This window comes from Aethalodelphis obliquidens, unplaced genomic scaffold (genome assembly GCF_003676395.1).
Source record: "Aethalodelphis obliquidens isolate GAN/ISIS:26980383/991018 unplaced genomic scaffold, ASM367639v1 scaffold82, whole genome shotgun sequence".
Lineage (NCBI taxonomy): Eukaryota > Metazoa > Chordata > Mammalia > Artiodactyla > Delphinidae > Aethalodelphis > Aethalodelphis obliquidens.
In genome coordinates this window covers 5069018-5088316 of record NW_020838026.1, presented here as the reverse complement: position 1 = coordinate 5088316, position 19299 = coordinate 5069018, and the positions used below count along the sequence as shown (strand labels likewise).

Genomic DNA, 19299 nt, shown 5'->3' with positions numbered 1-19299 from the left:
ATTGAGATTCTAGAGTGGTGATTTAGACTGTGTAAATGTCCTTGGGCCAACACCCAGCTTGGCCACAGGCTCTGGAGGTGCCGTCGAGCAGGCTGGGCCCTGTGCTCCTCTCCAGCATGTAGAGATGCGGAGTCCATGGGCCAAGCCTCCCCCCTGCTCCTCTGGAAACACGGCATGACCCAGACTTAGATGAAAGCGCCAACAACCAGGGCTGGAGAAGGCCAGAGCCTCACAAATGTTCACTGTACATCCGTCTTTTCTTATTACTTTGATTGGTTCATCTCCCCCAACTCAGGAGACAATTTTTCCTTTGACACAATCCAATGTTAAAATAAACGTGGCTTCTTTCTTATCAGTAGAACCAAAATAAGAATATCTTTTTTCCCTGATCCTATCTAAAGCTTATATCTTCTTCGGGAAGACTCTTAAAAAGATCTCATTTGGCCTGTCCACGAGGCTTTCAATGATTTTTGTCTGTTCCCATCAACACGGCATGATTTCAAATACTCCTATTCAAGATTTTATGTGAGCTCCTCTGTCTCCCATATTCCAGCTTCCTACAAACCCATTGCACGTTCTCGTGCAGTTGCCTTGTAGAGCTATGTGTCTTGTAGGATCATGGCTATGGGGTTCAGGGACATTGCGCGGGGAGATTTGAAATGCTCTTGTCCCACTGTCATACCCCCAAGTTCTTGATTGCTCCATAACGTTTCTAGTCACTAGGTATCTTCGAGATTTTCCTTTACTCACGCTGAAAAGCCACTGTTACATTTTGGTGTCGTCTGTTTCACTGACTTCAGACAAGATGAAGTTGGGGTTGTCATAGCCTCTCTTCATCCTGGCTTGAGCATCTTTCTCATTATACAGGCACATGGCACAGTGCGGCGTCTCCACTTCCACTGTTTTGCTAAAGTTATGGAAATCTACTCGGTATTTCCCTTCCTTGGTCTTGGACACCATGGGAGCAAAACGATAGCCCCAGAGCACCTCTTCTGGGACGTAGGATGTCCGGACTTGGCAGGTAGCGCTGGTTGATTCCACCGTACCGTCTAAAAACACCACTAATTCAAAGTCCTGCTGGGGAAGGGTTTCCGCTGCCATGTGGAAGAAGGGGCTAGTGTGGTCGATGACATGGTAAATTGTCAGCGGGGAGATGAAAAATAAATTTTCATTCCCTGCATCCACCACAAAGTTGATATTGATCTGGTCCAAAATGATGGTCTCTCCTTCAGGCGTGATGGTGGTCTTCAGAAGCTTGCCATATATGTGACTGCCAATAAGGAGGCTCTTCCGAAGGTTAGCCACTCGGATCAAGAGACAGAGCTTCCCACCCCGCTTGCTGATCACCGCATGCTTGCTGAAAGTGACGGTCTTGGCGCGTTGTTTGGGCCGGGAGATCTTGGCCAAAATAGCACCACACATGAAAGAATTGATGATGACCCCAAGGATAGACTGGAAGATGAGCAGGAAAATGGCAGTGCCACACTGTTCCGTCACACACCTGAATCCATAGCCAATGGTCACTTGCGTTTCCAGAGAAAACAGAAAAGCTGAGGTCAGGCCATTAATGTGCTCCACGCAAGGGGTGTGGTTGGCGGAAGGATGGAACTCAGGGAGATCTTTGTGGATGTAGGCGACCGCGTACCACAGGAGGCCAAAGAAGAACCAGCTCCCCAAGAAGGCTGTGATGAAGATGGTCATTTTGTATCTCCACTTGAGGTCCAGCACCGTCGTCCAGATGTCCACAAAGAATATCAGCCTCGACTGTGCCTCTACGTTGCCAAATTCGATGTTACACCTTCCGTCTTTGGAGACCAACCTTGCTCTTTGCGCAGAACGCCCAAGAAGGTGAGTGACAAACCATTTCTGAAGATGTTTGAACATTCTTTCTGTCAACACCCGACCTGAAATCACATCAAAGAAACAAAACAGAACAACATTATGTGTCTAACACTAGTGAACTAAGGGACTCACAGAAAGAGCTAACTGTCTATGAAACTGCCATTCAATACGATCTGGGTGACTGATCGCTTGGGCAAGCTGACAACCTTGTTCTGGATACCATAGTGCTATCGTCAGTAGAAAATTCCCACTACAAGACCATATTGCTTAAAGATAAAGAGAAAAAACAATTCCAGGGAGATAGAAATGTAAAGGAACCTGAGAGAGCATACATCCATGTGTTTTCTGACCTTAGTCACACCCAACGTTAAAAATGTTTGTGATAACGCAGACACAGAGAACAGACTTGTGGTTTGCCAAGGGGAAGGGAAGTGGGGGAGGGATGGATGGGGAGTTTGGGGTTGGCAGAGGCAAGCTATTATACGTAGGATGGATAAACAACAAGGTCCTACTGTGTTGCACAGGGAACTATATTCAGTAACCTGTGATAAAGCATAATGGAAAAGAAGAGGAAAAAGAATGTATATATATGTATAACTGAATCACTTTGCTGAACAATGGAAATTAACACAACATTGTAAATCCACTATGCTTCAATAAAATATTTTTTAAATGTTTATGGTAACAAATTATGGCCTGTACTATGATTTATTTGATAGTATTCTTTAAATGAATTCTTTTTTCTTTAATAAACTTAGTCTTAAGCTAAGCAAAACTATCTGTGAAAGCAGAAACTTGATGCACTATTTACATTTCGGTTAATATATAGAAATAAATAACTATAAAAAAAGCCTCATCAGTATACTACCTAAACCATCTTATGTACTGCTACGGATACTCAGATAGCAAGAGAAATTATAATTCAATTCAATTCTCTCATTTATCTAGTGAAGGAACTGAGAAAATTTTTTTTTTTGTGGTACGCGGGCCTCTCACTGTTGTGGCCTCTCCCGTTGCGGAGCACAGTCTCCGGACGCGCAGGCTCAGCGGCCATGGCTCACGTGCCCCGCGGCACGTGGGATCCTCCCGGACCGGGGCACGAACTCGTGTCCCCTGCATCGGCAGGCGGACTCTCAACCGCTGCGCCACCAGGGAAGCCCAGAACTGAGAAAATTTTAATGATATTTCCAAAGTCAGGTCCCTCAACAGAAATTAACACAACGTTGTAAATCAACTATACTTCAATAAAATTAAGACAGCAGCACAGTCAGGGACCTAATCATGGCAGGATGACAACTAGAGCGTAAGCTTCCCCGCTTCCAGGTCAGAGAAATCTCTCCCTCACTGTGTCTCAGTTATAACGTTTCATATTCTAACACCAGATTTCTCTGAAACATTTCAAGAGAAGCATTGGTCAACTTCCTTTTTTTTTTTTTTTTTTTGCTCGACACTATTTAGAACAGAGTTCCTCAATACTGTTTGGTCAAGTTGTATCATAAGATCCTGGAAGTTTTCTGAGTGGATCCCAAGCCTGGGATGCCAAGGTTCCCCAAAGGAATAGTAAGATTCTCACCATCGGTATCTCCTACTTCCTTCCTTGCCTGCAAGCTGAAGGATGGGGCACTCTGATTTAAAGAACCCTGCGCAAAGGTAGAACCATGTTTTATTCACTCCTCTATCCCAGCTGTTAGCACAGACCATTACTATTTATTCAATAAGCATAAATGGAATCATTCCTTGAATGAATTAAGCACTTCAAAATACCATCTGGACAAAGGTCTCATGGATGACATTATTGTAACTTCCATCTTACAGCACAAAACTGAAGGGATTTCCCCCAAACAGACAGCACTGATGAACCCCCGGGGTCATAAACACTAGACGGTCTCCTCCCCTATCTGTGCTCACCCCACTCCCAAGGTGTGCCTGTTATGGTTGGCAATGTCTTCGTGGTATTTTTAATCAAATGCAAATATGTTTCTAAAATAGATTTCAAAATCCCCCTTCAAAAATGTGTTTATTCATACAAACTAGGAAGCGAAACCAACTTAGTGATAAATTTTAAACAAAAGTGATATCCTACCACGTTTTGCTCATGGCCTTAAACCAGGTGAAAACACAAGAAGACCCCAGGTAGAAGTGGTGATGAGAAAACCACGGCTGTGGTGGTTGGAAGGACAGGTTCTAAAGATATTAAAAAATGTAACCCGGAGAGCAGACAGTGCACTCAGAGGGGCCTGCCCCTCATGTCACCCAACCCTCATTGACCTCAAGTCCTCAAAGAGTATGAGGGGATGGTCCCAAGTGTGGCTCGCCAAGGGAAGTGGTCTCTTCCTGCCCAATCTCTCCCTTTCCTCTGCTCACATCTCCCCTAACCTTGTGTCCATCCCCTGGGGACTCTCTCCCTTTCCCTCATGGAAGCTCATACTGTTTACAAAGCTCTTCTTAGGCTGGATCTCACCTAAAACAATAACTTCTAAAGCCAACATTCATCCGTCGAATTCACATCCTCTTTGTCATACATTATAATTCCAGACGTAACTCCTAACACAGCAACCTCCCAGCTTTTCTCCCCCACTATTCTTGTAGCCCCACCTGAATTCATTTCACTTTTGAAAAGAAAGGGTATTTCTGTAGAGTAAATGAGTCCCCCCGATTCATCTCTTGGATGAGTTTGGGTTTCCTTGCATGTACTACTAAGAAAATATTATCTGCCTGGCCTTGCAGAGAGCAGGAACGAAAGCACCCAGCTTAAAAAGAGCTTCCCCAGATCGCCCACACTTACCAACATCTTAAGCATATTCTGACCCGAAGCATCCACGGCTGGGAGAAGCAAGGAGGTAGTGTTGGGAGCTGGTCTCTGGAGGCAGGCTGATTTCTTTCAAACCCAGCCTAATTTATGGTAGGCTTTGGCCAGTGGACCGATGCTAATGTGTATTAGCCTGAAAACATTAATTTGATAGTGGAGCTGTGTGGTTTAAACTCTCAGGCCAAGCCCCAAGCTGGGTATGTATTTTTTTCCCAAACCTCACATGGCTTGAATACCATCATGCTAAGACTTGACAAGCCACCAGCTAAGGGCCCGGGCAGCAGGCACAGGTTCTGTTCTGGCATTTTCCTCCTCTCCTTTACCATGCTCTATAGCTCTCTTGCTCTTCCTCCTAGTTTGGGCCCAATCCCTTTCACCAGAAACAATTAGTTATCATCAATCTCCCACCATATTCCCTGAAACACACTGAGATACTGAGATTTCTAAGTGTTCACAAAGATACAGGTGAATGATAGACGTAGGTAAGTACATGTCTGTAAGACAAAAATAAGATCACACCAGGAAAAAACAAGATACCATGTTAATCTCTCTACACAGCAGTCACTGTTGTTTAAGAAACTGAGATTTAAAAGCAGCCTTTATTGTTGGATTTATTTTGTAAAATCTGGCATTTACTGAAGGTACTTTCTACATGCGCTGGGTTAACCAATGCTGTTGATTTATTTACTCAGACAGTGAGAAGTTTCATTCCTAGAGAATGCAAGAATACAGGATAAATTCGTCCTCTGACCAAACCCATCCGTCACGTGGCAGTCCCATTATACACAGCCTATATCTGACTTTGCTTAGACAATGGCATTTAATCCTACCACAGACAGACACAATCTGTATTTTTGGAACTATTGGGCGATTAGAAATTGGTCCTGGATTATGTAACATGCACAGTTTCTAGGTCACTTTCTGTCGAAATCAGTAAACCTTAATAGCAAGCATAGGGCTGGACATTAGCTAATATTTACCAAGTTCTTCTTAATGGCCTGGCAAAGCAAGTGGATTATATTATTGCCATCTTTTTTCTTCAGTGCTCCAGCATTCTTTTTTTCTGTAAACAGTCCATTCTCAAAAAACAGACTTTGTATGAACTTTCCGAACATCGAGTGTATTGTGTAGGATTTCAAAGACAAATAGAACTCTGTTCCTGTTCTCAAGGAGCTCACAGTCGAAGGGGGAAGTGAGCTCAGTAACTCAGCAATTACAATGTGCTGTGGTCTGTATAATGCCCAAAGGACACGGCTCTGCTCAGAGATCTCTATTAGACAGGCCATCCCCCAACCCCCTGCGAAAACACCTCAACTGACAGAAAACTCACTTTTGTGTCGATTAATTTATTTATCCTTCATTAAGCAACAGGGATGTGTGGATTCTAACATGTGTGTTAGACATCACGGAAGTAATCGTTTACCAAATGGGTACAGTCCCTGTCATTGTGAAAAACCTTCTAGTCCAGGTGGGAGACGCAAACGAGCTGATAAACCGTCAAACGCAGTATGATACCTGCCAGGGCAGAAAACAGTGGAAGTGCTCTGGGAGGATCTTATTTGAGGAGCAGAGAAGTGCTATGGAGACCAAGGCCTGGAGATGGCATTAGTGTCCCACACGGTAGGAACTCTGTAACTGTTTGTTGAATGACAATCAATCAATTAAACAAAGCATGCATAAGAGCAATGGGTCTGCTATCACTTACGTGGCTCCTGTCCAATAGAGATATTTTGGAAGAGACATTTTTGTGCAGCACTGTAATTGTAACTTGTGTATGTGACAGAGGCAGGGGCACAGAGGAACTGAAAGAATTGCTGAGTAAACAGGTGACGGTGTTGGGGACAGCGCGAGACACCGGCTGGAACCAGCAAGGGCCAGCGCACTTAGCGCCTGTGTGCCCTGCGAGATGTTCTCATCTAGACCTAGAGGAGAAACTGATACCAACAACACCCGTCTAGTCTCGCCTCGGGGACAACTCATGATACTTCTAAAGAAGTGTGAACTCTCTTCAGGTGATCAGTCTTTCAAATTCTTGAAAATAAACATTTTCCTCCTGAATCTCCTTTTCTCCATAAAAATGCATGCTTTATTTGCATACAATACCTATGGCAACCAAACCCGTCTGCATTTTAAGTGAGGTACCTACAGTTTGTGCTCCTTGATGATATTTAAAGAACCAGGACAGAGGCCGTCCTTTTGCAGGCCACCCCCTGAGAACGAGCAATTGGGAATTTGGAGTTTCCCATGGCCAATATCACACAGCCTTCTACCCACCCCGGCTCGCTCAGCAGCCACTGGACCAGAGAGAAGACGGCAAATAGATGTTGCTTTTATCTCTTATTTAGAATTACAAAGGCTATCGTTCCTCTCTATAGATGAAAAAACAGTTGCTGTAGTCTGCCTATTAGTCCAACCTCTCACAGCTCACACACAGCCTGAATTCGCTCAGGACATTTCTGAGAGTCAAGATTGTCTGTCAGAGCTAGGAAATAGGAGTTATTCAGCCTGAGAGCAGAAGTCAAATGACTTTCTGTAGTCCCTTTGCAATGGTGCTGGAGGAGAAATTCAAGCTGCCATGAAAATTGATGGCTTTGCTTCAGGCCATTAACCAACATTTCCTGAGGACCTACCGTAGCGAGGCATGCAATGGGATCATGGCCCAAGGTCTCCGCCTTCTTAATCAGTGAAATCAAGCAAACTCTCTACTGATTGAACTTACTACATGCCAGGTGCTACACTAGGAAGCAAAAGAGGTAACAGTCCCGGCTGTCAAGTTGCTCAAGTATGAGTAGTAATTCAGTCACTATCCGATAATTACAAGGCGGCAGGTTTGCTGCCCTTGAAGGGGTTGAGGACAGGGTTTTCAAGCATCCACCAGAGAGGAGACGCAACAGGCCGAAGGTTAAGCTTACACTCTTGAACACACCTTTGCTGAGGAGCTAAAACAAATACATCTGTTACCGCAGAGGACTTCCTGTTTTCTATGAAAACGGCCTCAAGCTATTGCAGGGTGGCCACCCAGCTGGCTTTGCAAACCCTCAGTGCCCAGGGGCATCCAGCCAGCCAGCTCCTGGGGATACATATACGGAGACCTATTGTCGACAGAGGGCATTGTGTCCTTTTTGTTCAGTATTCTGAGAGAAATCACCTCTGATGTCTTTAGCTCTACCAGGCTGCTCACTTGGGCTCAGCCTGGGTTCTTACATAGAACTTGGCAAGGCGGGTGGAAATAATTTTTCCTGGCCTCATGGGCATGTGAACGGGCATGAGCCTCAGGACCCTTCCAGGCTAGATTTGGGACTGCACTTCAGTAATACCCCACCTTTCCCTGGGGCCGAGTGTGCTCACATGCCCCCTCCCCTGTGAAGCCACAAGTTGCTTGTGTCCAGGGTGGGAATGCAGCACAGACTTTCCTAGGTGCCTGGTTCCTTCCAGAGAACAGAGTTTGGGAACAAGAGCCAGTGAATCATAAGGTCTGGGGGTGTTGGTGCTCCCCTACGGCACACCGGCTTCTGTAGGCATCCCTGGAGCCTGCCGGTCCAGAAGCATCACCTGAATAACTATAGAGATCTGCCATGCGTGGGGATCAAGACGGGGTGGGAGCCCTGCTGCAGGACGTTCATGGCACAGGTAAGAACCAAAGGCAGCAGGTAGACTGGAGGAAGTCCAGCTGGGCTGAGCACAGACATGGACTTGAATCTGTCACTTGATGGCCAGGTGACCTGAGCAAGCCACTTAGGCTAACTGGGCCTCAGCTTCCTCACCTGTGAAATGACTGTGAGAATATGCTCTCAAAGGCTGTAGCGTGTTTTAAATGCAATCGCATATGTAAAGTTCCTAGAACACAGCAATTACACAATAAATAGTAGCAACTGTTATTATCAGTTCAGAAGTTTAAACCTGTGCAGCAACTTAACCAGGCATCACCGACCCAGGCCACTGAGGGTCTGCTCTGCAGAGTCACAGGGGCTGTGTGGGGAAATGACACGCAGGCGAGGGACAAGGCTCCTGAGAGAGAGGGTGACAAAGGTTCTGACAACACGTCGATGTCTGTGAACTGTACTGGCTTCAGAGCCCATCCTGACCTGTGGAATAGAAGACCTGAGAAAGCCAAACACGTCTGTATAAAGGATCTGCCCATCATCAGGGCGGAAGCCTTATCCTGGAGAGGTGAGAACAGGATAGAGGGAGAGAATTTTCCTTGGTGCACTACCAGGGGTGATGCCCTTCTTCTCTTACCACAGACATTAAGTAGCATCTGATTGTATCACTGACAATCTACAGACGCCGTTGCAAAGGAGAAAGCAGCCCCAGACAGCTGGGAGCCAGCCTGGCACTACGTCTAGGTCTCGGTGTTGCCGGGAGCTGTCCGGGGGCTCACAGCTCAGTCTTGGTGTTCTCTTGTTGAACCCGGTTTCACAGGATATCAACATCAGAATCATGTCTGACCACAGACAGAAACATGAACGTGGTCCAAACCATGAAAATGCCCAAATGTCCCCCTGTGCTGGCACTGTGGGTGATCCCTGCTCCTTTACCAATAACAGCTTTAGCCTTACGCGGGTCTGCTCTGCTTCTAGATAATAAGATTTACTAACATACTCCATCACAGAATTACCCCTATTTCTTGACATGTAACCCAGAGCAGTGTATTGCTTCCTTAACTCTCCCAAATCACCCAGAACAAGCCCAAATCTTGATGATGTGTGTCTAACACTCTCTCAAGCGAGGCTCCCCACCATTCCTCGGGGCGCGTGTGCTCACTAGCTGCGACAAGTCAAGCCCTGCTGCTCTTTGGCTGGGAGCATGACACCCCAAAAGGCAGAAGAGGCGTAACTAAGAGGTCATAAAGCCGTTCTATAACCAATTGACGATTCCACACCATTGCTTCCAGGGGTCACACTCGCATACATATATTTGCAGGCTTTTGTATCAGGATGTGAAAATGAAGGACCAAATTTAAATATACAAAGTCATTAAAAGGAGTTAAAATATTCAAGTTCAGTTTTTCAGTTCTGTCCAGCTAACTAGTTTACAAGGGCCGTTGGTCATCCTCAGATAATTCTACTCTCCCCGCAAAGACCTGTATCACTTCCTGGCACCTGGATTGGGACCCAGCAGGAAGAGATGTGATATTCCCACCAGGACAGCCAGCCTGGGAGTCTGTGAGGCTGGCCCCAAGCCAGGTGTCCGCAGGATCTCACCAGTCTTTGGTGGCAGCATGCCTTTGCTGTGGAGTAGGAAACCTGTGCTTTGGAAGTTGATGCTAATTCTATGTGTATCTTCAAAGTTGTTTTTTGAAGTATTTTGGAAATGTCAGCATGTCTCGGTTCGGCAAAGGGACCCCAGTTAGGGGGGGCCCTTCATCTCTGCCTGATTCAGAGTTTTGAAGGGACAGCCACACATCCCTGGGGGCTGTGGGGAATGGTGACCACAGAGTGAGAGAACCCTAGAGGACGAGAGAAACTCACAGTCACAGGGTTGGGTCTTCTTGGCTTTTATTCTAAAGATTTTCTAAGGAGTCTATCTTCTCAACTTTAGGGAGTTTTGTACCTTACAAAAAGAAGGCATGGCTTTGTTGGCTATGCGTGGATTGAGCCAAAGTGAAGAGGATAAACCAAGGGAAACGTGAGGATGCACAGCTCAAAATGAATGAAGGGAAGCCCAGGGCTGAGAAAAGCCTCTGCAGACTGTGAAAGGGTCATTAAGACCTGGGTGGAGGGCCTCCCAGCTGTATCCTTTGTGAACAGCGCCCTCTAGAGCACAGTTCAATGGTGCCCTGAAGCGGGGACCTTCCGGGGCAAGAAGCCCAGTGTCTGCCCAGCCACGAGTGTGAAATCTCTTGCAATCTGGGTTGTCCACTGGCTTGTTTACTGAGAAGCCAGCGTGGACGTGAAGTCACTTGCCTCTGTCTGAAAAGGTGCAGGAGATGATTTTCAAAGCTTCATGTATGACTGGAATTTGCAGTGACCCAAGAGCTTCTGGCTTTGGGATTCCTGTTGTTGGGCTTGGAATTTGCCAAGTTGCCTTTGCTGGGCTCAGGATTGGGGGTGAAAACACAGTATGGAAAATACGTAGTAAAACACAACAAATATGGTTATCATCTGGAGAGAGATGACAGGTCCCTAGAGAATCTCGGGTGAAATTCCATTCAGTCTGTCCCAGGACCAGATGGAGCCCTCCGCCATGGAAGTGGTGGGAGGGTCAGTTCTCAGGTCTCCACCATGCACTCAGGCCAGACGTCCTGAGCACCACTGTCCTAACCGTTGAATTCTAGTTTCTGGTGAACCTATAGCTGAAAATTAAATGAACACAAGGACCCAAAGGCATTTCTAGTCTCATAGCCTTTTATTCTCATTTCTATTCAAAAGAAATCCATTACAATGAAAATATCATTATACAAGTCTAGATATAAATCTTATACTGAAACCAAAACCAATAAATTGTGTTCTCGAAAGATAATATATGAACAGAAATTGCTTGTGTAGAGTAAGTTGTATGATATATGCACTAGAATATTAGATATTTAAAGGAATCCTTTACTGAATAAGTTTATAAAGCAAAGAATCACTTTTTTCAAATAAAATAATCATTTTCTCACTTGTTTGGCTTGTAAAAGTATGTGTATTGGGGGATGAGTGTAGTTTGTTTTTCTGAAAACTGGACACATATGTAATAAAATAATTCTTAAATCTCTCTCAAGCACCCACCTCAAATGGCACTGACGTTTAATAAAAGAATTTTAATGTTTACCAAAAGTTGTATTTATGTGTGTGCAGTGACCCCGTTATTAGTCTGACCCTTCTAGTTTTCTGTGGTTTGGGTTGGTATTACATCAATTCAGTCTTTCCAGCCCAAAAAGGAATGAATTCCATGTGGACTAGAGGCCCTGAACATACTTTCCTGAGCATCTGCAACAAGAAAGTACACTTTGTTTTTAAGAAAACATATAGAATCCTAAGCCTTCAAGATTTATAATATAGAGGAATAATTCTGATGCCTTGAGTTTGGCACTGGGGGACTATTAGTCATGAGGCTGTACCCACAGGTGAAGGGTGTCATGTTGGGCCATCCCTGTTCCAAGAGACATGCAAAGAGAAGGCGCAGAACCCCAGGTTCCTGAGTTTGGAGGGGACCTCTGAAGGCCTTTCAGTCCTATATGCTAGCTTATGTTTCCTGCCCCAGCAACGGGCCTAGAGGGCAGGATTTAAGAGGTGGGTGTGTGGGGTTTGAATCTGGAGTCGGTCAGTCACTAGCCCTCACTCGGGGTACCATCCCATCTCTCAGTGTGTCCATTTCCTCATCTGAAAAATGGGCCCATTCATATCTATTACAGATGGATAGAAAGAGCTCAGACGGCACTTAGGCATGCAAAGTGATCCAGCCATTAACACCCTCAGGAATGCAACCTCCAGCTCTAACTTCTCTTTCAAGTTACAGCCATACATTGAATGAAAGATCCAACCGCGTCATTATCTGTGATGCCTTTAAATTCTGGGCTTTTCTTCACCAGTGTCCAGGCTGCAATAGCAGCGTGCTTCCCGGAAAGGTAATGAGAAGGGCAAGGTTCTAACCACAGGGCAGGGGATTAGCTGCAGAGCCCGCACTCCTGTGGCTCCTGCCGCTCTGCCCCGGGAGCTTCTGAGGGTCAATGATTACCAGCTTTGGCTTGGGTTCTGCCGAGCCACGGGAGTTGCATTAATGGGGCGGCACGTCACCCACCCTCCCATGTCCAAGAACTTTCTGGGAAAGCCCTGGAGGCAGAGGGAAGCAGAGTCAGCAGCCCCCATGACCCTGTAGTTCCGTGTCCTAGAGCCGCCCTTGGGCCTGTGCTGAATTCCTCCCTTTGGGGCTCTTCTTGTCACCAGGCAGGGCCCATCCCAGGGGATCCTCTGAGAGTGGGGACACTGCTGCAGAGACGTCCCACCTGCGTCCTCACAGTGTGACGAGCTACTCCAGCAACTGTCTTGCGCCGCTTTGGACAAGTGTCTGCCCCTGAAACAAGAGAGCAAGTGGGAGGAAGTCCTCTCCCAGACTCAGAGCCGGGCCAGGGTGGGCAAACCCAAGGCCTCGCCGAGACCTGCCCCCAAGAGGGCCCACGGAGCCCACGGCAGGCCTGCTGACGCACTTTTCCTCATTCCTCTCCTCCCTTCTACTCACTGGTGTGTATAGTGTCCTGGAAAAAGTGAAGTGAAATTCCACTTGACTTCCTCTTATTTGCCCTTCTAATCGTAATCAAACTGAATCACAAGAAGTTTTTCCGTCTCAAAAAGGTTACTTAACCTCTCCACAGGTTTCCCTAATAAATTGGTGATTATAACGCCTATTGGTTGCCAAGGGGATTCACTGGAAAATACACATGTCCACACAAAAAGCTGTGCACAAATGTTGAGAGCGACATTGTTCGTAACAGCCAGAAATTGGAAACAACCCAAATGCCAATCCACGGATGAAGCAATAAATAAATGGGGTTTGTCCATACAATGGAATATTATTTGACCATAAAAAAGGAATGAAGGACTGATACATACTACAACACGGTGAGTTTTGAAAACATTGTGCTAAGTGAAAGTGGCCAGATATGGTGTTTTTCCATTTGTACAAATGTGTGGAACGGACAAATCTACATAGAGAGGAAGTTAGATCGGTAGTTCCCAGTGGTCGGGGGAGAGGGAAGTGCGGAGTGACTGTAATTGGTACGGAGTGTCTTTTTTGCAGTGATGAAACAGTTCTAATATTGATGGTGGAGATGGCTGTCCACCTTTGTGACTATACCCAAAACCCACTATTGTAGTTTTAAGTGAGTGGATTTCATGGTATAGGAATTTGTTATATTATATTATACTATATTATATCAATATTGTATTGTAGCATATCATATTGTACTGTTTCAACGGAGCCGGTACAGGAAAAATCCACATCAGGTACCTCTTGCACGGAAGAGCTCGGCAAACTGCCCCCATCTGTGGCCTGCCTCTCCAATTTCTTCCTCTCCATCTCCTCTCCTCCGTTCTCTCCCAGCGCCAGCCGGAAGCACCACGCTCGGCCCTTGTAGGGCCCTCGGCTGGACCTGGCCCCTCCTCCTATAGCAAGTGCTACCGTGATTCCGGAAGCACCACATCCAAATTACCTCCTTGGTCATAAGAGTCTGGAGGCACCCAAAGATGCTTCTGTGCGTCCTCACCCTCAACACGCGCTCTGCCAGCAAAGGAGAGACTGCGCCTCTGCCGGCATCTGTGGGCAAGCCCTTCTCCTCCAGCCCGGCCGGTGGTGACCGGGGAAGCAGCCGAGGCAGAGCGTGGTGCCGCCCCGCCGTCCACCCTCTCCTGGGTCCCGCACGCCGTGACCCTGACCTGGCAGCTCAGGGTTTAGCCCCGGGTCGGCTCTGCCCACTCGCCCCTCGCAGCTCCCAGGGCAGGAGGTCGGGCCAAGGTCCTCGCGGACCCACGCGCCATCTGATGGGTCGCCCGGAGGCGGACGGGAATTCACTCGGCCTTGGCCTCGTCTGGCTGCCCCTCGGTCCACTGTCTACCCACACTCCCTCCCCCTCTTTCACACTCGTGGGATCTCAGTTCCATTCTCTCCTGCTCTTTCCTTTACGCAGTACATTTTAAAAAATATATATATATATTTTGATGTGAACCATTTTTAAAGTCTTTATTGAATCTGTTACAATATTGCTTCTGTTTCGTGTTTCGGGTGTTTTGGCTGCGAGGCTCTTGGGATCGTAGCTCCCCGACCAGGGATCGAACCGCACCCCCTGCATCGGAAGGTGCAGTCTTAACCGCTGGACCGCCAGGGAAGTCCCCTTTACTCGGTACATATTTTAATCTTTATTTTTTCTTGAGTTTTGTTCCTTGCCCATGGCCCTTGTTGTATTCCTGGAGTCAATGACATTAGTTATCCATTCTTAGCCCGACCTCTGTGGGGACTCAGCAACCTCACAGATGACCCAGAATCCCATCGCACCACTGAAACCACTCGTGAGGCCACGTTCCCCCATATCCTTCCGCCTGCCCACACACGCGGAGGAGGAAGGAGGGGGCGTGAGGCAGATTAGGATGGGTCGGGGGTCTGGGCTGCTTCCTTGGTGACAGCTGGGGGGGGAAGAGCTGTGCAGAGTCCAAATTCTGGGCCTCTCATAGGAGGGACAGAAAACCACCCACTGTGCATTGCCCGAGGTTCGCCCAGCCCCTTTCTCAAGGGCAGGGCTGGATTTCCTTGTACGCTTCCTGAACACGGGCCACCCCTCTCTATTTTCAGTTGCCGACCTTAAAAAAAAAAAAACAACACCTCACCTGCATTAACATAGATCACAATGACCTGTTTGATGACACACCATCAGGACCAATCCTGGATCATCACAAATAAATGACATTTTGGGGGCAAAGAAACTAAAGTGTGGCCCTTGTCCCGTGGTGAACACTACTTCCTACAAACAGAAAAAGAGGCCAGTCTACCTGCAGAGCGTGTGCAGGCTCCCCGGAGCCTCTGGCCTGGAAACGCGTGGTCTGGAGTCAGACTTGAATTCCAGCTCTGCTGCTGACTGATGCCCGTCTGAGCTGACTGCCTGCGTTTTCACAGACCTGATTTCCCAATGTAATCTATTAAACCTGGAAATAAACAAGACAAAATGGAAAGTCACTAAGAAAAGCTTAGGAGCAATAAAGACCCTGGAGTTTGTGGTGAGTTACGTTTGCTTCTTCCTTTCCTTCCTTCCTTCCTTCCTTCCTTCCTTCCTTCCTTCCTTCCTTCCTTCCTTCCTTCCTTCTTCCTTCCTTCCTTCCTTCCTTCCTTCCTTCTTCCTTCCTTCCTTCCTTCCTTTCTTTTTCTGTCTGTGTATCTCGCTGCTCTGCGCAGCCCTAAATTTCAGAGCCAAAGCCACTGTTTCCTGGTTCATTTTTCCAGTCCATCCACACTCCCAGTAACTGTACCCATTTTCAGCAATGGGTTTTTCACAGCCTCACTCTGGTCCTGGCTTGGTCCCCTTTGCTCGGGCTCCCCTGGGCCAGATGGAGAAGCGAGGATAGAAGGAAAGCCACTAGGAATTGCAAAGACCAGTGGGCTTAGCACTGACCGAAATGCTGGCTCCCCGGTGCCTGGGGGCTGTGGGGTCCGAGCTGTGGGCACTAAGACTGAGAACATCGTTGCAGAAGACCGGTAGGTAGGGCTGGCGAAGCTAAGAGGGGGGTCAGCAGGTGTCACAAAGGTAGCGAAGGTCAGGCTGGGAGGTGGTGTGGACTCCGTTTAAACCCCACTCCTTCTGCTTGTCAACAAGATAAATGACTTTGCTTCTCTGCACCTGAATGTTCTCCATGAACATGGAGATAAGAATGCCTGTTTCACAAGCTGAGATGGGATTCAGTGTGAGAACCCACAGCAGAGGGCCCAGCACGCGGGGACTTCAGTGAGGTCAGCTTCCTTCCGTGCTTGGCGGAGCTGACGGGGCTTCGTGAAGAGACAGCCGGTGTCGATCTGGCATTTGAGCAATCATTTGAACTCCCAGGTCTGGTTTGGAGGAGGCAGCTGGCTCTCCTTGCCAGATCCGAGGACAGACTCGGAAGGGCGCACGTGAGCTGCAGAGAAAATGCAGGGGCGGGCGTGTGGCCCCGCCGGGGGGAGATGCCAGGCCATGGGCAGTATTCTTCTGCCTCTGTTAGCCCTGTCCTCCCTGGCTCTTCAGGAAGGCTCTCCCCCCAGAACCTCTGGGAGGGGAAGGCAGCGGGCGCCGGGCTGCTTTAAGGGGGCCTGTAAGGAGTGTGTTCACAAACATGAAGCCCAAAGGGCGAAGACTTTGTTTATCTGGCTGCTAGGGAAGAATAACAAAGCTGGGGGAAAAGACTGACGATCAAAAAGAAAAAGATTGCCCATAAAATGACCAGATTAGATTAGACCACGAAGATCCAATTATGCCAGACCAATTGAATTTCCTCTGAGGTTAGCATGACCAGCCTTCCAGAAGCAGAGGCTGCTGGAGCACAGGGCTTGTGATGGGCGTCTGGCGCAATCCTTTCTCCAAAAGCTCTCAGCAGGAGTTCAGACCCCATGAACCCTGGGTGGGGTTGAGAGGTGCATCTCCACCGGGCATCTGTGGCTGAGATTCTGCTCTAGAAAAATGTCCCTAGCACCCTCTTCTTTTCTTTCTTAGCACCAAATATAGTTTATTAAATATTTATTTTGTTGAATTCGTGCTTTCCTCAGCTCTGTCAATGGCAAAACAATTGAGGAAAACTTGATTCGATCTTGATTCTTTTCTGTCTCTCATCCCTGCATCCAATCCATCAGCAAGTCTTCTCTGCTCTTCCTACAAAATATATCCAGAACCCCTTTGTCCTCCTGGCTCCATCTCCATCACTGCCACTGCTGTCCAAACCACCATCACTCCTGCTTAGCTGCAGAAATAACCTCTGCTCGCTCATGTCTCTGCTGTCTCTCTCTCTCCTCCCCCTGACACCTTCGCCAGGTCAGAGGCAGGGACTTCTTGTGTAAATCAGATCGTGTTGCTGCCTGGCGGAAGCCTTCCTTGGCACCCCCTCGTCCTAACCACCACAAGGTCCTGTATAACCTGGGCTCTGCCCAGACCAACCTCACGTCACTGTGCTTTCACCAACTGTGCTGCTCAGACCACGTGCCACACTGCCCCTGCCCCGGTCTTTTGCACCTGCTGTTCCCTCCTTTGGGGCTGTCCTGGCTCCTTTCCGTCCGTCAGGACTCAGCTCCGTGGTCACCTCCTCTGAGGGCCGTTCAGCATCCAATCCCAGGTAGCACCATGGTCTCAGTCAACCCCGCTGCTCGCATCTCATCAATATCAGGTGTCATCTCATTTATCTGCCTGTTTATTATGTGTTCACTTCTTGTCTAGCTCCCCTCTAGTCGAATATATCCACTCCACGAAAGCAGCCTGTCTTGCTTTCCTCTGAATTCTCAGCTCCCAGATCCACCATTAGAGAAACTCTACAAATAGTTCTCGAAAGAGTGAAAGTTCGTGCCCTCCTCTGGCTGGAAGAGCACAAGCGCGGGGACGTGGTGTGACCTGTTCACAACGTTATATCCAGCGCCACCCATTGGACTCCATTGACCCTCTAGAGAGAGAGGGGAGAGAGAGAGAGAGAGAAAGAGAGAGAGAAGCTATTTTCCTCCAAGATGCAGCTGAACGTGATTTTTACTTGTTCACGCAACTAATGACGAAGTAAACATCCAGTCATGGTATGAAAACACCTCGTGGTGAATTCATAAATGCCACGTCTCATAGGGGACAGGGAGATAGTGCATGCTCCTATCATATGCATCTGTGGGCCTTTTCCCCCCTAATCTTTTAAAGTTAAGTTTAGGTTTTCTACAATGTGCAGTGGCACATAAACTTCATGTATTTTGAACTCAATATTGTGCATGGAAATGTGTGTAAGAAATAGACGTGTTTCTGAGTGTTTGTTTCCATGATCAAAAAACTACCCATTTGGGGGACTTCCCTGGCAGTTGAGTGGTTAAGACTTTGTGATCCCAATGCAGGGGGCACGGGTTCCATCCCTGGTCGGGGAACTGAGATCCTGTATGCCACATGGCGTGGCAAAAAAAAAAAAAAAAAAAAAAAAAAATTTTTTTACTGTTTATTTTTAGCGTTTATTCACTTGGTCAAGGGTTTTAAAGTTTTTAAAAGTGTAGAAGCAGCTGAACTATATTCAAAGCTCAGAGACTCTGAAGAAAATGTGAATGAGATAGAGCCAATGAAGTGCAAGGCTCAGGGAGGCTGGGTGATGGAGAGGCTGGTAGGGAGCCCTGGCCAGCAAGAGCAGCTGGAAATGAGGGGACACTTGACCAAGCGGGGGTACCCAGAGGAAAACCCCCGCTCCGAGGGAACAAGCAATACAGTGGTGAGCCCTGAAATAAAAGACAGGAGAATGGCTGTTAAAGAAGTCACCTGCACACCACCATGTTTGCTTGTTTGTTTTAATTAAAGTGTAGTTGATTTGCAGTATCACGTTAGTTTCAGGTGTACAGCAAAGTGATTCAGTTATACGTATATATGTATATATCTAAATATTTTATTCTTTTCCATTACAGGTTATTACAAGGTATTGAATACAGTTCCTTCTGCTATATGGTAGGTCCTTGTTGTTTAACTATTTTATATATAGGAGTGTGTATCTGTTAATCCCAGCCACCTAATTTATCCCTCCCCCCACTTCCCCTTTGGTAACCATAAGTTTGTTTCCTACATCTGCACACCACCATGTTTTATGGCTGGTTAACCATTGTCAGAAAGCTATCTGTCTCTCTGGCTACAGTTAGCGTTTGTTGAATGAGCGAACTGATAAATGAATGAAGAATGGGAAGTGGGTCCTCTTCCCGTGTTATTTGAAGAGAAAAGGAGATAAGATGTACAAAAGTAACTAGCGATTAATGAAAGTGCCATCAGGGACTTCCCTGATGGCGCAGTGGTTAGGACTCCACGCTCCCAATGCAGGGGACCCGGGTTCGATCCCTTGTCAGGGAACTAGATCCCACATGCATGCCGCAACCAAGGGTTCTAATGCCACAATGAAGGAGCCCACATGCCGCAACTAAGGAGCATGACTGCTGCAACTAAGACCTCACACAAAGAAGGAAGGAAGGAAGAGAGAGAAAGAGAGAGACAGAAAGGAAGGAAG

General features: G+C 47.2%; 1 protein-coding gene across 3 annotated transcripts in view; it reads right to left on the bottom strand.

The window, feature by feature from the left end:
* Positions 1-443: 443 nt before the first annotated feature.
* The window catches only part of KCNJ1 (potassium inwardly rectifying channel subfamily J member 1), a 28942-nt gene continuing 10086 nt past the window's right edge, over positions 444-19299 (bottom strand). Inside the window, exons 1-2 of one of the 3 annotated variants that reach the window (XM_027092921.1) lie at positions 4628-4767; positions 563-1904 (exon numbers count right to left, since the gene is read on the bottom strand). In XM_027092921.1, the coding sequence (XP_026948722.1) occupies positions 766-1884 (1119 nt within the window). In that variant the 5' untranslated portion in view covers positions 1885-1904; positions 4628-4767 and the 3' untranslated portion in view covers positions 563-765. Of the gene's footprint in view, positions 1905-4627; positions 4768-15111; positions 15265-19299 lie in introns of those variants that run through there. The other 2 variants (XM_027092923.1, XM_027092922.1) reach the window with 2 other exon arrangements.